Source organism: Mustela putorius, unplaced genomic scaffold (genome assembly GCF_011764305.1).
Source record: "Mustela putorius furo isolate JIRA1106 unplaced genomic scaffold, ASM1176430v1.1 tig00000585_pilon_pilon_pilon, whole genome shotgun sequence".
Taxonomy (NCBI): Eukaryota; Metazoa; Chordata; class Mammalia; order Carnivora; family Mustelidae; genus Mustela; species Mustela putorius.
The window spans coordinates 3,894,789-3,916,059 of NW_025421424.1; the positions used below are offsets into that span (position 1 = coordinate 3,894,789).

General features: G+C 40.4%; 1 protein-coding gene across 4 annotated transcripts in view; it reads left to right on the forward strand.

The window, feature by feature from the left end:
* The window catches only part of SPAG17 (sperm associated antigen 17), a 222,864-nt gene that overhangs the window by 71,881 nt on the left and 129,712 nt on the right, over positions 1–21,271 (forward strand). For all 4 annotated transcript variants that reach the window (XR_006607260.1, XM_045081852.1, XM_045081851.1 and 1 more), the window contains exons 5-10: positions 9,836–10,022; positions 11,572–11,766; positions 14,953–15,134; positions 18,739–18,900; positions 20,067–20,139; positions 20,343–20,455. Coding sequence is in view for 3 of the 4 variants with exons in the window: in XM_045081852.1 (XP_044937787.1) it covers positions 9,836–10,022; positions 11,572–11,766; positions 14,953–15,134; positions 18,739–18,900; positions 20,067–20,139; positions 20,343–20,455 (912 nt within the window). In the remaining variant the exon portion in view is untranslated. The remainder of the gene's footprint in view (positions 1–9,835; positions 10,023–11,571; positions 11,767–14,952; positions 15,135–18,738; positions 18,901–20,066; positions 20,140–20,342; positions 20,456–21,271) is intronic.

Below are 21,271 nucleotides of genomic sequence, written 5' to 3' on the forward strand. Positions count from 1 at the left end.
GAAATCTGGATTATAAAAAATAGACCGTGAGTCCTGTGAAAACCTCTGTGCCTTCTGTTTGCTCTGTGCAAGGAAACCTAACATGCTACAGAGTATCAGTTTACTTGTTTGCCAACTACTTTAAATCAGCAATTGTTTGTAATAGAAAAAAGTTTTAGATTTCAGTGCACGAATTTTAAGTAACAGTACTTGGAATATCCTGGCAGCTCCCAAAAAGTTTTTAAAGCTCATGACAATGTAAAAATATTTCTGCAGTGATTTTTCTCAACATATCTTTGAAAAGTGAACTATAATAATACAGTTCTGGGATTCTGAAGATACAGAAACAATCTTACTTTATTTTTTGAAAATTCCAAGTCCAAAGGAATTGGGGCTTGAATTTTAGATTGACATGTATGTGCGTATATATGTAATCAGTGCCTAAAAGAACTCTGAGCAATCAAGAGCCAACAATTACATAGGTTAATTTGATGTCTTCCTTAGATTGGGCTCCCCCAACACCAGCCCTAAATCTCTCAGTTGCAACCACAAGAGTAAGTGCTAAGTAAATGGATGAAAACTGATTGGAATGGAGTCCTGTCCAGAAAATACTCCTGGTAAAGGCAAGAGGAAGAGAGTTGTTTGAGGGATGATCTAATCTCTGTTCATTTCAACACCACCACCCAACCAGTCAGTTAGAACAATTGAGGTTAATGCTCGTCAGCCAGGGAGTTTGGAAGAAAATAAAGTAAGTATGAAGTACGGAAAACTGACCCATGCTGTGGATTAGAAAACACAAAAAAGAAAAGAGGACTTGACCCAGATTCTTCATCTTTCCTGAACCCCAGGATGGAATTCTGAGATTCCTACAAGGGGAGTGACTATCCCTTCAGCTTTTTAACAGCAAGCCTAAATGTATGTAGATGTTTTCTTTCCAATGCTAATTTTGTTGCTGACCACTGTGCGACCCAAATCGTGCTTTGCATCTCCTTTCCTGAAGTTTCAGAATTGTATTTTTTTTTTTAATGAATGCTTAAAAAGTATCCGTAACAGGTAATTACCGAAAAGACTTAGGGAGAAGATTTGGACAAAAATAACTAATATAATTAGGTCCAGGTTCTTTGTCCCCAGTGAAACAAATAGACCATTCTATGTTCGGTCTTGTTTTAATCGGCCAAAGTTTTTCTTAAAAATGTGGCGAAAAAGAAAGATAAGTAGTGAATAATATAGCTCCAGTTGCCAAATACAGTAAAAATGTCATTATTTTAGATTCCACTGATTTTAAAAATCTGTAGCACTTCCCTGTGGGCCCTGCTTACCGTTACATTTGCTTTGTCCTTGAAGAAAGTTTGCTGGCTAATTAATATTATAAAAAATAATGCAAGCAAAGATTTTTTTAAAGAACAGTTTTGAAGACTTTAGCACATGAATTTCTGAAAGGCCAATGCCTGCCTCTAATTGCAATTAAGTCGAAAATATTTGAAAACTCTGATCTATTTGGAAACACCTTATTGGTTCTTTCCAAATATACATGAAGAAAACATTCTATTGCTATAAATATGTTTTAGAATTTCAGAAAATCTGATTCTTTCATACCATTACTCTCAAAATGGATTTTGTTATATCTTAAAATCTGAATGAGAGTGCTTTGTTTAGAAATGACTTTTCCTTGCACACATCATTATCTCAACACTTATTTATGTTTAGTTCTAGCAGTATTAGTCTGTTGTTAATTATTAACTTAACAAACATTTATTGAAATAAGTATTTAGAGGAACAACATACTAAGCACACCCTATGTTCATAATGTCCATTATAATTTTAAAATAAATTACATGGTTTCTATTCTGATCCATGTTTTAATGTAGTCATTATCTGAATATTACAACATTGTTCACATTTTTACTTCTGTTTCTCTCCAACATCCACATTAGATATTAATCTAAACATATATTTAAAGCTAAAGCACTTTATTGGGAATATATTTAAAATATATTGAGAATTCAACGAAAAGGAGACACTTAATCATTGAAAAAAGAGATGCAAAATGACTATAATACAAAAAAAAAAAAACATTTAAATAATCGGCTAAACTAAATCTAGTCTTCCTGTGCCTCTGTGTCCAGTTCAGAAAATTTGCATATTTTAGGTTTTAGGAAAACATCCAAATGTGCTTATATTTTTTTTAAAGATTTTATTTATTTATTTGACAGAGAGAGAGATCACAAGTAGGCAGAGAGAGAGGGGGAAGCAGGCTCCCCACTAAGAGCAGTGCCCGATGCAGGGCTCCATCCCAGGACCCCAAGATCATGACCTGAGCTGAAGGCAGAGGCTTTAACCCACTGAGCCACCCTGGTGCCCCAAACCATGCTTTTAATTTGTGAATTCAAATAACCAGTCCATAGCTTCTTGGATATTTTTATATCTTTCATGTAAAAGCAGAACAGTGCTGTCTCTTTCTGGCTCGTATACTTAGTACACGTTGCCTTATTTTCCAAAGTACTAGAAATGGAAAAGAGGGAGGTCCGCAGTCAAGAACTATGCAGAGATGGTTTGGGTAAATTTTCTTAAAACAGCCCCAAATTAAAAGTACGTGAATGTGGTAAGACGTCATGATGAAGCCACAAACAACCCAGAGCTTGCTCCGAAGGAAGGACAAAGAAAAATTAGGGTCACTTTCACAGACGTTTTTAGACCTTACTCCAGTTGAAACCCCAAAATACTGGAAACCTGCCAACGTAATGCCATTTTTTGTGTGTGTTTTGTTTTAAAGAAAGGCCATAGGGACATACCAGGAAATTACAGGCTGGTTAGTTTTGATTCAGTTGTGGTTAAAATCTTCAAAAACTGTTTTAAGAAATCAAACAGAGGAAGAGCAGGAACTCAGTTTAGAGGGACCCGTGTGGTTTCAGGAAAGGAATAACTTGCCTCACTAACTGGATGGAATTCTTTGAAGCTGGATTATCAAAATGAGGATACTACCAACAAAACCGTTGGAGCTAAAGAGCTATAAAATTCAGCAATTCAGGGTAAATAATCGGTGACTCCCTCCCAAATTGATCTGTAGAAGAGAAGAAGTGTTTTCCTAATTGGGATGCTTTTCATTAATGAAAATTTCTTCACGGACTTCAGGGGAAAAAATAAACACCCCCAAAATACTCTTAAAATAGAGTAGTATTTTAAAAAACAAACAGCTATAATTCCAACAGCGAAGGATAATATTCAGCTACCCGTTATTGGCTCTTTGGCATTAGACTAAGCTCTTTACACATATTATATCATTTAATCTTCCAAATGATTTTATGAGGTACAGAGTATTATTTTTGATTTGCAGATGGGGAAACTAAAGGTGTGAATAGCTACTCAGAGGTGTAGCTGGGAATCACATCCAAAACCGCCAGACACTTAAGATCATGTCCTCAGCCCCAACACAGACACCTTCCGAATGTGTCCCAATCATGCACAAAGGCACTCTCGGCTCACCGTCTATAGAGTGCCTGCCCAGAGATGTTTCCCTGCAAGAGGTATGGCTTTGCTCAGTGATCTGCCATCAGCCATCTGGTCCCACTAATTACACTGCCTATAATATCCTGATGGAAAGTGTGGAGACAAGTCAAGGAAAGGAACAGAGCTCTCCAAAGACAAAGTCGACAGAACTAAGCAACCACTGGTTCCCAGGGGAGTTCTGACTTTATTTCTGGTTCTGTCCCCCTGCCCAGAAATCACATGGTCTTTGGGGACATCTCCTAGAACTAGACTCTCTGAGATTACTCCGAACAGCCTTACCCCCTCTCTGCCCTTCTGAATGTGGAGGTAGGGCTACAACTGGCTGATTCACTGCCAAAGCCTCTGAGTCACATAGAATCCTGCAAGAGAGAGACAGCAGGTAGACATCAGACCCTCACTATCACCAACCACAGTCATGGCCATGTTTTGATTCAGTGGATTAGGAACAGCACCTGAAGATCGCAATATGGCACCCTAGGATGTTCTGCAGGAGGTACCCAAAGAAATGACCCAAAGATTCCATCACTGGGTCAAGAGAGCCCACAACATGCCTAGACTTACATTTTCTACACCACAGCATCTATCTAGAAGAGCAGGCTCCTAACTCAACCACATGCATTATATTTTCTGTTTGGCAGGGCAACAGAGAGGAGAGCAGAGGGGAAAGAATAAATAGGAAACGGGTGCCTGGGTGGCTCAGTTGGTTAAGCAACTGCCTTTGGCTCAGGTCACAGTCCCGGATGTCCCGGGGTCGAGTCCCACATCAGGCTCCCAGCTCCATGGGGAGTCTGCTTCTCCCTCTGACCTTCTTATGTCTCATGCTCTCTCTCACTGTCTCTCTCTCAAATAAAGAAATAATATCTTTAAAAAAAAAAAGTTGTTTTAAAAATAGAATAAATAGAAAATACAGAAAAGGAGAAACAACATGTTCATAATGCCATAATGCCATTGCAATTAATGTTAACACTCTGATGTGTTTCCTTTTTTTGTTCTGTGAATTTTTTTCTTTATATAATTACTGTAATTAAAATACATAATTTTACTCATTACCTCAGCATCCACATCTATCATTATTGTTGGCTGTAGGATATTCTATGACTACCATAATTATCTGAACCACTTCTCTATTGTTAAATGTTTCAGTTATTTCCGTAATTTTTTATAATAGACAATGTTGTTATCAACACCTCTATAGTATAGAATTCTTCATACTTTGGATAATTTCCCTAGCATTGGTTATAGAAATGGATTCATTGGGCCTCAGAATGTTCCCATAACTTGTGTTTCCAGAGTAGGTTCTGGAAGTCTTTAGACCCAGTTCTTTTTTTTTTTTCTTTTTTCTTTTTTTTTCTTTTCATCATAACAGAATTCCTTGTTTATGCACCACACCCAGTGCTCCATGCAATACGTGCCCTCCATAATAGATCCAGTTCTTAATTTAAAAAAGAAAGAAAGAAAGAAAGAAAGAAAGAAAGTCCCCTCCCCCAGTCAGATGAACTTGGAAACCACTCTGTATTATGCACAACTCTTGGGAGATTTAACAACACATTAGCTTATTAAAGATGGAGGGATTTCATGAAAATACATGTGTTTAATCCTGTTTAAGCTACTGTTTCTCAACCATATTTGACACATACACGTCTTTCAGCCTAACTATTGTCTTCTTATCTTCTGTGACCATAAGAATGGCTTGTTTGTGAATCACAGTAATCTCTTGAAAGACAACTAAAGTAACATTCAGAAAACAGACCTAGTTTTTCATAAGCCACATAATAAAGGAGTTACTTAGTTACTTAACCACCATGAACATGTTTTCTTATCTATATCCTTAATAATATTGTTGTGGGAATCTTATGATAGAACACATGTGAAATCACAGAGTACTACACAAATATGTAGATGCACTGTTATCTATAAGAAAAAGATGTAGGAGAGTTATTTACCCACAGTTCCACTGACTTTTACTATTCGTCTCCCTTTTATTGGATAACGTAGCAAACACCTGTCAAGGTTTTTGAAGGTATTTGAAGGCATTTGAATGTTGGCATCGAGAGCCATTTACAAAATAAAATACAATCTAGAATCTTTGAGAGTGTCAAATAACTAGGTTGCCTGTTAGAAGGAGAATTTTTTATATTTCCCTTTTTAAAAAAAGTGAGAATAACAAGACTGAGGATTCTAGGTAAGTGTTGCTTGATTCTCAGCTAAGTATGTGACATGCTAATACTTCTTTAGTTTGTAGCTAAAACAAGAGCCCCACATCTGCTATGTAGCTTAACTGGGTAAGAAATCTCTGTTCCTAGCCACAGCCTTCTCACAGTAGGGGGCATCCAGATGTTTTTTGTATGCAGTGCATTTTAAAGAAAATGTACTCTATAAGGAACTTGCCTCCACCTTCATATGCTGGGGAACATGTGTTCCCTAAACATGGTGGAAAGAGGGGCCTTTTGGATATACCCTTCCTAAATTTTTGTCTTGAATTGGCAAGGTCCCCCTGAGTTAAGTTTTGTGCAGATGACCATAGAATGGGAACATTCGTGCTATGCTCCCCAGAAGCAGGGAAAGCCAGAAGAAAAGTTAGTGTGAACTAATTTTAGTTTATGACTTAGGAAGGGGCCAAATTTGGTGAATGCTCAGCTAATCTGGTTCACTCCCTAGAATCCCCCATCTCCAAATCTCAAGACATAAACTCATAGGGGGAGGGGCTGATTCTGGATATGAGAGAACAGACAGGAGGGAAGACCAGGGTCATTTTGCTATGATTGGGGTTTGGTAAAAAAGGAGGTGTCACTTTTTGACCAAAATAGAATTCTAGGGTCCAGTCATCATCAAGAACCTCAGGGACAAAGGGACTGTCCTGGTTCAGTTCAAGTGTGGAGGCTTGGAGGCATGGGGAGCAGGTGAATATGTGAGGGAGAAGTGGGGAACCACAACTAGAGTCAGACATGGGAGACCAAAAGGGACTGGGTAGGACAGCGTGTTCAGAAATCCACCAAGAACTTCTCTGCCTGGATCCGGCACCCCAAATAACCTAGGTACTTCCATTGGCTTCTGTTCTCTACTGTATGATATGTCTGCACCAGGAAAATACATACATAGTCACTCTACCTAGGAAATTCTTTACATAGATTACTGTGTAATCTTCTTGAAATTCCATCCACTGAAGAAAACATTATTGTTAAACAGAAGATGCAAAACACTAAATTGTGTAGTGAGAACAGTAACGATGTTAAAATGGTGGGTAAACATAATTTGAAAGAACTCACTAAATATCTTCTTCATTCATCTTCTCTGGTGGTTTTTTGTCAGCTCTCTGTATTTCAGATTTCCCAATCATGACTATTATTTTTATAATTAAAAAAAAAAGTTACTTAAATGAATCAGGATTTATGGACATCTTTAAGATACTTTCATGAAAGGAGGGAGGTAGATATTGATCATTTCAGTGCCAATGGAAATGTGTTTCTCCAGGCAACCAAGCTTTGCCTTGTTAAGGGAATGCAAAAGCAAAAAGAAAGAAAAAGAATAGACCACGCAACAGAAGGAGTAGGTGAGGAAGGTAAAGCTATGGAGAAACAAAAGCGCATCCAACAAATAGTGTTATTTAGCCCCTGGAAAGACAGAGTAGAAGGAGGGCGGAAGGCCTGGCAAAGAAGGTGGGAAGATATCAAAGACTGAGACTTACAGGACCAGAGAAATAAAATGACTTTAGGCGTTGAGGTCAAACCCGCCTGTGTCTCTATCGTAGTGGTATGTCTGGGGACAAACTGTGTGTCGCCATTTATACAGCGTGAACAAAACTACCCATCTCACAGGTTGCATTTGGAGAACAAATGGAAGATGATGGTGTCTAGAAAGCACCTGTCACACTCCAGAGCTGAGTCTCTGTAATTTATTGCTAATTTTACATTTTGGTTGTGATCTACCCTGCTCTCTCTGGGCTCCCAAGAAAACTTACAGAATAAAGGACTCAGGGAGTTCCTTACCTTAGAGAACCCCAACCTTGCCAAAGAAGCTCCAAAGCGATGGGAGCTGTGTGGCCGCCATGTGCTCATAACCCCACCTAGGAGAGCCAGCGGGGTGAAAGGGACCTTATACCATCATATCAGGAAAAGGATAAAGAAACTAGTTTTAAACTTCCTCTGTACTCAGCAGTATTTTTTGGAAAGATAGACTAAGTAAATGGGTGTATGAAATACCCATGTTTATTCTTCTGGGTATACTTGAGAATAATTTAATCTGTAATGGTTTCTCCCTTTCAATTCTAAAGGTCACTTTGAGATTTTATTTAAAATCACAGTTGTGGAAGTTTCTTGAAGCTTTTGATGGCAGAGTTAGGACTTCTCTGTGGCAAGGCTAGCTGTCCACCAAGGAGCTACATGGGAGTGTTCCACTTCAGTGGATTTACCATGATCCAAGTGCGGCTGCCTGAGCGCCTGTATGAGTCTTGCCAATGCCTCCGAGCTAACTGGACTCAGGGGCATTGATTTGTACTCTGGTTTCATTTTAAATTAACAATCTCAAAATTTCCAGTAAGCTCTCGACACTGGCAGAGAGTTCTACCACATTTTTTCACTGAGCTTGCACTCCCACACTCTGACATGACTCCCATTACCATCCCTGTTCAAAACCTCTTACCTCGTACCTGCCTGTCCTTGGCCAATAACTGTGCCTCAGTCCTTCACTTGAAAAAAATTGAAACATTCCCTTACCACCAGGAAGACCTCTCTCTTTTTTAAACCCACACCCAGACACCCCCCTCCTCTTGCTCCTCTTACTAAACTGAGAAATGGCCTTTCCTCCTAGCAAAGGAAATGGACACATTCTCTAGATCTGTGCCCAACTTACCTCCTTAAGGGCTTTAGTCCCCTTGAAGCCATCTCCCAAGATGTGGGTCATGTCTTGCCTCCCCCACCTAAGCTTGGTCTACTCTTTCTTTGCCCACTCTTCTGCTATCCTCACTCTTGAACATACCTCTCTCTCCTTTATGACTCAGGGCCTTTGTGCCACACTTTGTCTTTTCCTTGCTTCTCCCATGGATGATTCTTCATCTTCCAGGTCTTCACTCAAATGTCACCTCCTCAGAGAAGCCCTCTATCACTAAATTATTAGAGAGGTTTCCTCAGTTGTGTGCCTCTCATTGGGTTTTAGCCTTCATAAAAGTCATGTATTTTTGCTTGTTTGGGATGTGCTTTTTGCCTCTTTCTTCCCCAGTAGGCTAGGAGCTCAAGGGGATAAGCCCAGCTGTAGTTTATGCATGAGTTCATGTCTGGTGCAGAAAGAAATGCTGGGGCTTATCCAACCTTTGCACCTTACTTTGTGCACTCCTTGCTGCCTCCACCCGAGGCTAGTAATGACATCGGCAGCCTTCCCCTGATGCTTTCTGCTGGGGCAGTGGAGACAGAGTTTCCCCACCCCAGGCGCTAGGCCCTCGTGGATAATCCATAGTTACCTCTGACACTTGTAGGTGGCAAAGCCAAAGCCAAACTCTTTCTGGAGCCCTCAACATCCAGAAGATACATGGAGTAGAGGATTGTCTCTCTCCTCTTCTGTGCTTCATTCTGTTAGCTTGGTGTCAAAGCAACATATCTTCTACTCTTGTCTTTAATGTATTATAATGTAATTTTTCAAATTTGATTTCTTGATCTCTGGAAAACACAGAGCCCAGATGTTACTACAATATATTTTTAATTTTGTTGTTCCAATTGTGGGATTTTTCTATCTTTGCATAGTTTGGCTATTGTGGACACTGCTGCTATAAATGCTGGGGTGCTTGTGCCCCTTTGAATCACTATGTTTGTATCCTTTGGGTAAATACTTCCTAGTGTAATTGCTGGGTTGTGGGGTAGCTCTATTTTTAACTTTTTGAAGAACCTCCATACTGTTTTCAAGAGTGTCTGCACCATTTTTTTTTTTTTAACCTTTGTTTTGTTTTTAATGGAAAAGCCAACCTCTCTCTTAGACTCATACGAGACTCCTCAGGGTTAGGCTGCAAGCTAAACCCAAGTTCCTGCCATCACGAGGTACTCAGAATCTCCCACTCACCCTGCTCCCCCCAGTTGAGGTAATTTATAGGCCTAGGCTTGACTCTCCCTTTGGATGAATTTTCTTCTAGAAAGCCGCTTGTGTAAAAAGTCTCCTATCATGTACCCCACAGTCCTCATGTGTAGATGTGCCATATGACAAGTCAGGCCCAACCTGGGATCTCCACTATCCTGGCTTGAAGAATGACTACCCTCAAAATAAATGAGTAAACAAGCAATTGAATGAAATAATTAATTTGCCGACAGTAGAAAAGCTATTGTTTGCTCACCATATGATTTGGAGAAAAAGTATTCTTTCTTTCCAGGTAATAGAAGATAGAGTCAAGATAGAAAAGGATAAAGGGAAAGCAAAACCTCCCAAGGAGAAGAAGACCTCAGGTGTGAAGGTTGCCAAAGGAAAGGGAAAAGATCAGCCTGAGGCAAACACAACAGTGAAAAAGACCACGCAGTTAAAACGGAGGGGAGAAGACGATGACACTAAACACTACATCGGTCAGTGACATGCTCCTCCTGTCGGTCACCTTTCACTTCCTGCTTTCCAATCTACGAAGTAACTTGAGAAAACATTCCAATAATGATGCTTACTCTTTCCCAGGCTTTTCCCTTTCGCTCTTTCTAAAACCAGAAATCACGTATCACTCATGATATCCTGATAGGAAAATATTACTTTTTGCAGTTCCTTTATGTTTTCAGTAAATACACATTTAGCTTGTGTCTTGCTGTGGGGATGTTTAAATAATGCAAATGAAGTAAAAAATCAAGAGCTGACTGTGCCACCAGGCATCTTACCACCTTGTTCAGGACATTTTAAAAAGTCAGGCATAATTAGGAGGCCAACTAGAAAATGGTTATTGTAATGAGTGAAATACAGTGGTGATAAAATGAGACCAGTTAATGTGGGACTCACACAGGGCACACCGCTTCCTGACCTGACCTCAACTTCTCCCACTATTAGCTTCTCTTAGAGCAACTGGAGTTTCCTTTCATTTTTGATTAGTGATATAAAACTGGTTTGACCTGTACCACCTGTGAGTAATTCATTGCCACCTACCCTTGAACCCAAATGGAGCTTCCTATTATTATTTGGATCCCACTTAAATGAGATGGCAGGCCTTCACACCCCTCATCGCTTGAACTCCCCTGCCGTAGCTCCACTCTAAAGCCACAAGACTTAGAAGCCATGATATTATGGTTTCCAATATCAACATTCCCAATATCAACACAGATTTGTTTAGGGATAGAAGAAAAATTATCACTTAAAAATGAAAAGTTTGTGCATATTGCCTTATTTGTCAATTCATCTTAATGGGCTATTATGGAATTTAATGTTTTCACGTATTACCCAGCATGACTATGAAAGTACAATTATTTTTACCTCTCGGAATCTCAGAGTCTAGGAGAAAGTCCTGTTTTAACATTAGTAAAAACTGTAGCCAGGGCTAAGCAGAGGGGGAAAAAATGTTAGGAAAGTACACAATATATATCTTAAAAATTTTAATGCAAGAACTGTATCTCTGCTCTGTAACCCACACTCAGCATTCACACCTCTTGACGTAAATACAAAGAATACTCTGGTAGGGGGCACGCCCATACTTGATACTTCCCTCTCCTGTAAACACCTCTACTTATAAAATACCGCAAAAAGCTGCAGCTACTCGTAATTCGGGAGTAAAGCCATATGTGACTCAAAAGAGACTGAACCAAAAAAAATATATATATATATCTCCAAAGCCTTTTTCTTTTTACAAAAACCCAAGTACACATTTTCCATGAGTGCGGGCCCCATGTATGTTTGTCCTTCTATCATGACTATCTCATTTACAAAAGTGATTTAATATTTTGTAAAATGGGCACAGCCTTCTTACTGGAAGGCTAGTAATGGAAAACAGCCCACAGACCTGCACTGCAGCCAACTGGACTGTGTCTGGTGAGCCAGAGGCATTATAAACGCATGCATAATGTATGTAGCCATCGAACTGGTTGAGTGCAACCTGTTCTCTTTTAAAATGACGACCGCTCTCCTTTATGGCATTTTGAACAGACGATGAGCCAGATGATGGTGCCCAGCATTACATTATAGTTGTGGGCTTCAACAATCCTCAGCTATTCGCGATTATGACTGAGCTTGGCGTTCCCATAAGCAGCGTGATTAAAATATCTTCAGAGAATTATGAACCTCTGCAGACACACCTGGCAGCACTTAGCCAGCAGCAGGAAGTTCTTCTTCAGCCAGAAGGTATGCAGTCTGCTACACAACTCACTGAATCCTTCAGTATTCTCCACTGTCTGTAAAGTACAAATAGAATTTTCTGTCCAAAAAAGAGTCCTACAATACCTTCGTTATTAAATCCTTTTAAGACTTTGATTTGCTCTTTATTCTGCTTGTGCTAGCCAGGTGCTGTAAATTCTGCAAATTAAAATCATACTCTGTTTATATCCCTGTGTAGCCCCAGAGAACACGGACTGTGAGTCACAAGACTTGGTTATCTGACTACCTTTCTCAGGAACATTTAACCAATAGCTTTTACCTAATGTGTAGGCTGGATAGATCAACGGTAGATAATGTGTTCTTCCAGAAGTCACCACATGGACCAAGGGAGGTCATAGCCTTGGATTCTTGCTCTGCTCGGCTTCTGGCTTCTTGTGATAAATCAGAGAGGGCATTCTATCTTCTGAGCTTTACACTAGGACGTTGTGGGGTGAAGCCCCATCCACGCTACGATTCAACCATTCAGGGCTTCATCTAAGGGAGTTATGCTAGAATGCCACTGTGGGAGGGGAACTAAAAGTTATTGTATACTTTAGGTGACACAACAAGGATTTGGTGTAAGCCTGTGTGACCTGCAAGTCCAAGATTTTCTGCTGTATGCTGTTCCTTTCATTGTTACTTATTAATGTCATTTGCACAGTGTTTTGTAATCTACACAACCACATGCCAATGTCTAAAACACTGCCTTTTAAGAACTTGCTGTTCCTGGGGGTACCTGGGTAACTCAGTCGGTTAAGCACCAGCCTTTGGCTCAGGTCATGATCCCAGGGTCCTGGGATCGAGCCCACTCGGGTTCTCGGCTCAGCCAGGAGTCTGCTTCTCCTTCTGCTCCTTCCCCTACTCATGCTCTATCTCTTGCCCCCTCTCTCTCAAAGAAAATCTTTTTTAAAAAATTTGCTCTTCCAAGTTAGAAATTACTCCCACTCATGACAGTAAAAACTACCATTTACTGGGCAGATGCCTTGGACTAGGCTTAGTGCTAAGGGCTCTAAGTGCATCAGTTTATGTAGTCTCCACTACTACCCCCGGAAGTGTGTTTTATTACAGACGGTCCCCAACTCATGATGGTTGGACTTCGCTCTCCGACTTTGGTGTGAAACAAATACGCGTTCAGTAAAAACAATACTTCGAAGTTTGAATTTTGCTTTTTTCCTCAGACTAATAACCTGCTCACCTGCAGTACTGGCTGGTGGCAGCTCCCAGCCATCCACGTGATCCCGAGGGAAAACTACCAATACACCAGCACATTCTGTACCCCTACAGCCACTGTGTTGTTCACTTTTAGTACAGTGTTTGAAAACTACAGGAGATAGGCAACCCTTTATTATAAAACGGGCTTTGTGTTAGATGATTCTGCCCAACTGCAGGCTAAGTTAAGTCTTCTGAGCATGTTTAAGGTAGGCTAGGTTAGGTGTATTATGTCACTTTCAAAAGTCCCATTCACAATGCATTTATTGGGATAACTCTATCCCCACTCTTAAGTCAAGGAAGATCTGTTTCTTCCATTTTACCAAAAGGACTCTCAGCCTAGAGGCAGTTAGTAAGTAAAAACAGTCGAGATCCAGACCCAGCTGCTCCCGACTATCTCAAAGGATAGCTGTAACATTAAATATCTTACTGTTGAAGCCAGTGAGAAAATGTTCCGTAAGTGCATAGCCTCTCTGTAAAAAAGTGCATACCCTCTCTGTAGAAACCTTGCCATTTGGGACAACGACTGGATGGAACTAGAGGGTATTATGCTAAGCGAAATAAGTCAATCAGAGAAAGATAATTGTCATACGATCTCCCTGATATGAGGAAGTTGAGAGGCACCATGGGGGTTTTGGGGGGTAGCAAAAGGATAAATGAAAAGATGGGATTGGGAGGGAGACAAACCCTAAGAGACTCTTAGTCTCACAAAACAAACTGAGGGTTGCTGGGGGAGAGGGGGAGGGAGACAGTGGTGGGGTTATGGACATTGGGGAAACTGTGTGCTATGGTGAGTGCTGTGAAGTGTGTAAACCTGGCCATTCACAAACCTGTACCGCTGGGGCTAATAATACATTATATGTTAATTAAAAATTTTCAAAAACAAAAAAACGCCAAACTCAGAGGAAAAAAGCTCAGACATGTGGTTATCAGAGGTAGAGGGTGAGGGAAGAGAAAATTGGAGGGAGGTAGTCAAAAAATACAAATTTCTAGTTATATTATAAATAATTACTAGGGATGTAATGTATAACATGATGACTATGGTTAACACTGCTGTATGATATATAAGGAAGTTGTTAAGAAGGTAATTCCTAAGAGTTTTTATCACAAAGAGAAATTTCTTTTTTTTTCTTTCTTTTCATTCTATCTATATGAAATGTGGGTTTTTGCTGAACCTATTATGATAATCGTTTCACAATATATGTGAATCAAACCATCATGCTATATGCCTTAAACTTATACAGTAATGTTTGTTGGTTAATTCTCAATAAAACTGGAATAGAACATCAAAAGAAATATTTAATATATAGAAATAAAAGCACAGAAAAATAGACTTTGTAATAGAATCCTGAGGTGTTAGTAGTAGAACCAACCCATTTTGTTATAGACATAATAAACACTAATATCTTAGGCAAAATTTCATGTGTACATTTATGGGGAACTGTCATGATTTTATTCAGAGCACAAATGTCCAGAGAAGTCTGTAGCTATCCAAATGTGACCCAAGGTTGACTAAAGCATCAGTCATTGATCCGGTCTATTTCTCGCCATGGGGGAAGGAGAACTGGATCAACAGCATTTCTAACCAGTTATGAAGCAAACACACTGAGATGGCCAAAAAGCTGTCTGGCAGAAGAACTGCTCCCACATAGATGCCATCGAAAGATGATGGAAATATCAGACACGTTAAGCTCTGCAAGTGTGTGACCATATCATAACGTTTCTGGTCTTCAAGTGTAAAAGGAAGGCGTGAAATAAGCTCATGTTTGATAATCAATTCTGGAAGAAAAATCCTCCAGTCTCATAATTGTATAACCCAAGTTCAAACCTTCTCAAAATTATGTTTCTTTACTTGCCTTTTCTGGTACTGCGCAGGTATCTTACAATGCCTATACCTCACCATGTCCACTTACAGTGGGAAGAATTCAACATTCTCATTATGTTTTATTAACATGTTATAATTAGACATAGAGGCTGAGAAACTGAAGAAAGAGAAGGCCATAAAAGAACTTGAAATTTTCTGGAAGTACCTGGAACCAATCCTGAATAATGAGAAACCTGAAACAAATCTCTGTGATGTTGCTCGTCTTGAATACATGGTCAAGGCAGATAACTTTCCTTCTGACTGGGCAGACAACGAGATGATGGTTAGTACATGGTCTTGTGAGAGTGGTTGGGACTTGTGGTAGTGTGGTCCATTTATCATTTATCATCTTCATTCTTCCCACAGACATTCATTAAGCACTGACTATATACATAGCTTTGTGCTAGACTCCTTTTCTTCAAGACAGTGATAACACTGAATGCCCAGTGATGGTTATAGCCTGGTTCTTTAGCTTTTAATGTAAGAACTAACGGCAAAAAATGAGGTGGAGATGGAAACAAAGGATGGTAATTCTTTTATTTGGTGCATGTGGCTTTGATTCATACTTCATATTCTTGGCAGTAGTCTTAATATATTGTTAATTATGAAAACATAAATTTTACAGTTTTTCCAATTACATTGTCTTTCTCTGTTTAATATATCAGTTCAAAATATTGTTTTTCTGGGTCCTTAATTTTATTGCTAAAATTGCATTGTTAATGTATTTGGTCGACAAGGTCTATCTAATAGGATGACTTGGCCCCACCCCAACAATTAACAGGCATTTTCTGAGAACATTTACTGATCTCTGCTACTGTGGATCTTACAGAGAGACATGACTAAAGCCATGAAACAGAGAAGCGATGTGGAAGGTGCCATACACCTATGTGCTCAGTTATGTGAAACACACTCTAAATTTCCTACTAATTCAGAAAAAGAAGAAATGGGATGCATCACAAAGTAATAGCAAATGTTTGATACATGAGGGTGTTTTTAAAAAGAAGGTTGAGTGGCAGTTCCTCATGGGTGTTATGGTAGATATCCAGGCATTCCCTGTTACACAGAACTTCTCAGGTCTCTTTCTGCTTGACGCCCCCTGTTCCAACAACCAGAGGCCCCGGAGTGAGAGCATGAACATTTCTCATGATCAGAGCCCCTGACTGGATGACCTTGAGGTGGATGTGCACATGGCGAAGTAAGGAAAACTCTGAGGAGAGGGAGACCCAGATTTGAACTTTGAAGGATGGGCCGGATTTGAATAAGTAACAATATACAGATCACTTCGAGTTATTAAGACTGTCAACATAAAGCATTAGATGTCACTATGTAGAAACAGAACACTGAAGCCTGATGCCTTGCCAATAGTAAGAATAAATACTGGCCTTGACCTATACGTGGAAAAGAAACCAAACATGAAGCCGTGGTCCAAGGCAGAGCTTGTTCTAAGCAAAACTGGTTACTCCAAACTCCCTTGGCTTGGCCTCTTTCCACCCTTTCATCTGGATATCTTCATCTTCCCTGCTTTGTCTTTCACTCTTCTGCCTCCTAAGCCTGAGTTCAGTAAAGAAGGCACTACCTTTTGTCCTTTTTTGGTTCAATAGAGCATAAGAGATCGCAGCCATATAATTCCTGAGCCATCATTTAGAGGAAGAAATAAAGAGTCTTTGAAGGCACTGTCAGGCCATGTATCTTTTTCTCTTGCACTAGCTAGGGCTCTCTTCTTTGTATTTTATTTACTGCTCTCCCAACCACCTCCCTGCAAGGCATGGACTGACAAGAGCTGAAATGTGGTGGGCCCAAGGTACAGTACATTCCATTGCACCTTCAGTACATAGATGTCATAACATCAAGGCACAGATCACAGCTTCAAAAGACCCAGCACCATTCCCAGCATCCTGCTTCCTCCTCCAGAACCCACAATTTTGTGTTCTTTGAAAGATTTTAATCACTCCTTTTTAAAAGAAAGTGTATTGACTATTTTACTTTTTTAAAATATAGAGTAGAAGAATTTAAATGGCAATTAAAGTTCAGAAAATTTTATGTTGAAAAAATTTTGTCATCTCAGTTGAAATACTAGGTATGGTATAGAACATTCCTGACCTCCAAACTAAAAAGTTACCATCAAGGGCATCTAGTTGGGCCATAAAAGTAACAGGCAGGAATGAAAACATTCAGTCATCTGGGGAGCCATTTATAGCTGTGCTGCCCAGCTGGACACACTGATCTTCTATCAATCAATTTGCAAGTATTTATCGAATATCTTCTTCATGCTAGAGCTGTGGTCTGGGTCCAATTGCAGTAATTTTTTTTTAGAGCCTAAGCATGCCTCTCTAAGGTATGCATTGTGGATGAACCACCCAGAATTGAGAACGACAGGGAAAGAGAGCCTTGCAAACAGTTCAGTCATGGAGTTGGGTTTGCAAAGAAAGGCCATTGGATTTCATATTGAGGAACAAAGTTCACCTTGAAGTTTAGATCACCTGAGAAACATAAAAGTAATAAATCTACTTTTCATAGAAATAGACTAAATATGTGGTGTGGATACATGATGTCACACACTCAGCTGTACTTCGAAGTTGGTAATGGCCTCATATCCAAAGCAGAAGCCAGCCAAGGAGTCCTCTTACTCTCTGGAAGAAGGAAAGCATTAGTACCTTTGTCTGCAGACAAGCAGGCTATATTTCTGCTGAACCAAGGTAACGAAAGCTTTACATCAAATAAATGCCCATCAAGAAGTGCTAACTGCTCATGTAAGACATCTGCAACATCTCAAGTTAAGATCTTGGTTGCTGAAATAATTTTCTGGCTTTTAGCATGTGATTTGCTCTTTGATTTAAAAATGAATAAACTAGTTAAGCTAAGGGATCAAAAGGAGCAGAAGTCCTACCATATTTCTTATAAATACAAACAAAAACTTGTTTCTGTGCCGGAAATTAGGCAGACGACTAGCAGGTTGAAGATTAACTGAAGAATACTCAGTCCTAGGGTAGGCACGTGAAGCCCAGACTGGCAGCTGTGCCTTGAAGGTGGGCAGAGCTCAGCACCTCCCTGGACTCCTGCCAGACTGTGATTCACTGGCCCCCCAAGAAGCTATCTAATCCTACCTTACCTCGGTAGCACAGATCTAAGATAAGCCTACTTAACCCTTCCTTGCTTTCAGGCAGAGAAACCTAGTGATAGCAGTACTTTTCCAGTTCTGGAAATGAAAGCCCAGGTAATAAGGATATCTGATCTACAACTTGCTTGCTAGACAGTAAAACTTGTGGATATTAGATACAAAAGCAGTAGACTTATTTCTTAGTTTTTTTTTCCTCTGATGGCACAGAAGAGGTATTGAAGTTACCTAATATGTTGTTTTAGAAACTGAGACATCAGGGGCACCTGGGTGGCTCAGTGGGTTAAGCCGCTGCCTTCGGCTCGGGTCATGATCTCAGGGTCCTGGGATCGAGCCCCGCATCGGGCTCCCTGCTCCGCAGGAAGCCTGCTTCCCTCTCTCTCTCTCTCTGCCTGCCTCTCTGCCTACTTGTGATCTCTGTCTGTCAAATAAATAAATAAAATCTTAAAAAAAAAAAAAAAAGAAACAGACATCAGAATATAGGCCATGTTGCTGAAATTTGTGGACAGGGTGTTCTTCACTTAGTTGAAGCATTCATTAGACTCTAAGAGTATAATGCAGCCCTAGGACCCTCCAAAGGGAGCAGTCTGCATTGTGGTGAACAAGATGGTCAAGAAGGGTTCGATAAATGAAGATTCACTCCCCATGGCTGGGATTCCGTGATTTGGTGAAGCGCTTGGTTGGTTCATCTGTTAAGAGAGAAATGAACCATACATCTGATTCCAGCAACAAAACACTAATAACTAACTGTTATTAATTCTCTCCCCTATAGCTGGAATTGGGTACTGATATTTTTGAAAATATTGCCTGTTTGATGTATGACACCCTGGACTGGAAAAGGCAGCACCAACACTATTTGGAAAGCATGCAGCTTATCAATATCCCACAAGTGGTTAATGAGAAACCTATCTTGGAGGCCACATCAATTACTGAGGTAGGCACACTCTGCAATGTCTCCAGTGGGCTGCATGACCAACTGAACAAAGTGATTTTCACATTTGTAAAACACACGAAGGAAAAAACTACATAAATACTTGTAGAAAGGAAATACTTCCTGCTGGAATTTAAGTGGTGAGGGTGGGAACAGGGAGAGGCCACCAGTCACAGCATTAAAAGACACCCAAGTGGTCCTTTAGGGGGCTTTATGAAGCCCCCTAACTATTTGCCATATGGAGAGCTGATGCTGGAAGCCACTTTCAGCCCATGACACAATAAATAACACCTGGAACAAGGGGCGGGCTATTGATAAATTAACCATGGTGTTTATTTAGCACCTACCATGTGCTAGCCTTGCACAAGGTGCTGCCAATGATGAACAAGTCTCCCCCTCCCCGTGCCCTTCATTGAGGTTAACTTTTAAAGAGGATGGCAGTCAGGTCAACAGTGGTTTCAGCATAGCATGGTGAGAAGAGTCAGCTCAGGCTGCAGTAGAAACACTAAAACATGGCATCTAACCTGGCCTGGAGAGGAGCAGCGGGAGAGAGGGAGGAGTCAGGAGAGCCTCACCCAGCAGGGTAAATGATGTGGTGAAGGCTGGGTGTGAACTGCCTACCGGAATGCCTAGTGGACAAAGGGTCAGAAGGACATCCTCAAGAAACGGGCAAAGATGACATACACAGACATGGGGTCAAAGGAGAGAAGTGTTAGGGCACAAGCCAGGACTACAGGATAAGTCTGTGCTCCAGGCGGTAGTACAAAATGAAGAAAAACAACACTGGAGAACGGAAGCAGATGTGCTTTGGTGCTGCGTTAAAGAGTTTGGGTGGTACCTGGAAAGTGATGGGGAACCACTGAAGGACTCGAAGAGGGGGAATGGTGGGATTCTGAGTCACCCAGGGACCAGTGCTCCATTTCCCCATCCCTTTCCTGGCAATTGCTCAATGGACTCTGTTAGGGAAAACTAAAAACTGTCTATACCCATTAATTTCTTCCCTTTGTCAGACAAAACCCTTTTGTTTGTTCCTAATATTAGCCAATGATTTTGTGGTGTGAACATCATACAATCTCAGAATCCTGTCAGACCCCGTCATACCAGCATCTGACGAAAGCATCTCTCAGCTGAATATCTCAGTCGTCTCTTTTGAATTCTTCTACTTTTAGGCACCACAACCTGTTGCTCCAACCCCAGGCAAGAAGAAAGCACAGAATGAGGAACCACAAGCGCCCCCATCAGGCAAGTATGAAACCCGAAAACCAACACCGAGAGCTGGTGCGTCAAGGACTACTGACTGTCTTCCAACTTGCCTTCAGACATGCCTCTACCTACACATCCCACTTTTTAGTGCACAGTGACATTTTGAATTTGTGGATAAAGTTTTGGTGGAAGAAATGGAGAACACATCTTAACTGAGCAGTGATATATTGTATATTTTACAGTGACTTTTGTCTTAACAACTGAAGTAGACATGAGATATTACAATGACTTGCTGAATCAGATTCCAGAAGAATTCATCTCTGTGCCCCTGATACTGCATTGTATGCTGGAACAGGTAGGTGGGTACATGCCGTGGTGCCTTTCCCAGCTGGGTAACCTTGAATTCGTCATTTCATCTCTCTTTGCTTTTGGTGTTACCTATTTTAAACTACACACAAAATCCCTGAGTGTATTTTCCTTTACAAAGATTATAGAATACTTCAAGTAAAACCAAAGTTTACTTTGATCATTTACTTTAATTGTCTTTCTTTTGCTATGCTCTTTCTTTTGCTACTGCTCTCATATTCCCTGAAGTTTCGGGAGATGTATCCTTTAAACTATCCGTGTCTAGTGTCATTTTTTTTTTTACTTTTAATTTTTTTATTTTTTATAAACATATATTTTGATCCCCAGGGGTACAGGTCTGTGAATCATCAGGTTTACACATTTCACAGCACTCATCAAAGCACATACCCTCCCCAATGTCCATAATCCCACCCCCTTCTCCCAACCCCTCTCCCCCCAGCAACCCTCAGTTTGTTTTGTGAGATTAAGAGTCACTTATGGTTTGTCTCCCTCCCAATCCCATCTTGTTTCATTTATTCTTCTCCTACCCACTTAAGCCCCCATGTTGCATCACCACTTCCTCATATCAGGGAGATCATATGATAGTTGTCTTTCTCTGCTTGACTTATTTCGCTAAGCATGATACGCTCTAGTTCCATCCATGTTGTCGCAAATGGCAAGATTTCATTTCTTTTGATGGCTGCATAGTATTCCATTGTGTATATATACCACATCTTCCTTATCCATTCATCTGTTGATGGACATCTAGGTTCTTTCCATAGTTTGTCTAGTGTCATTTTAATGGACAAGAAAGAGGAGGTAGACA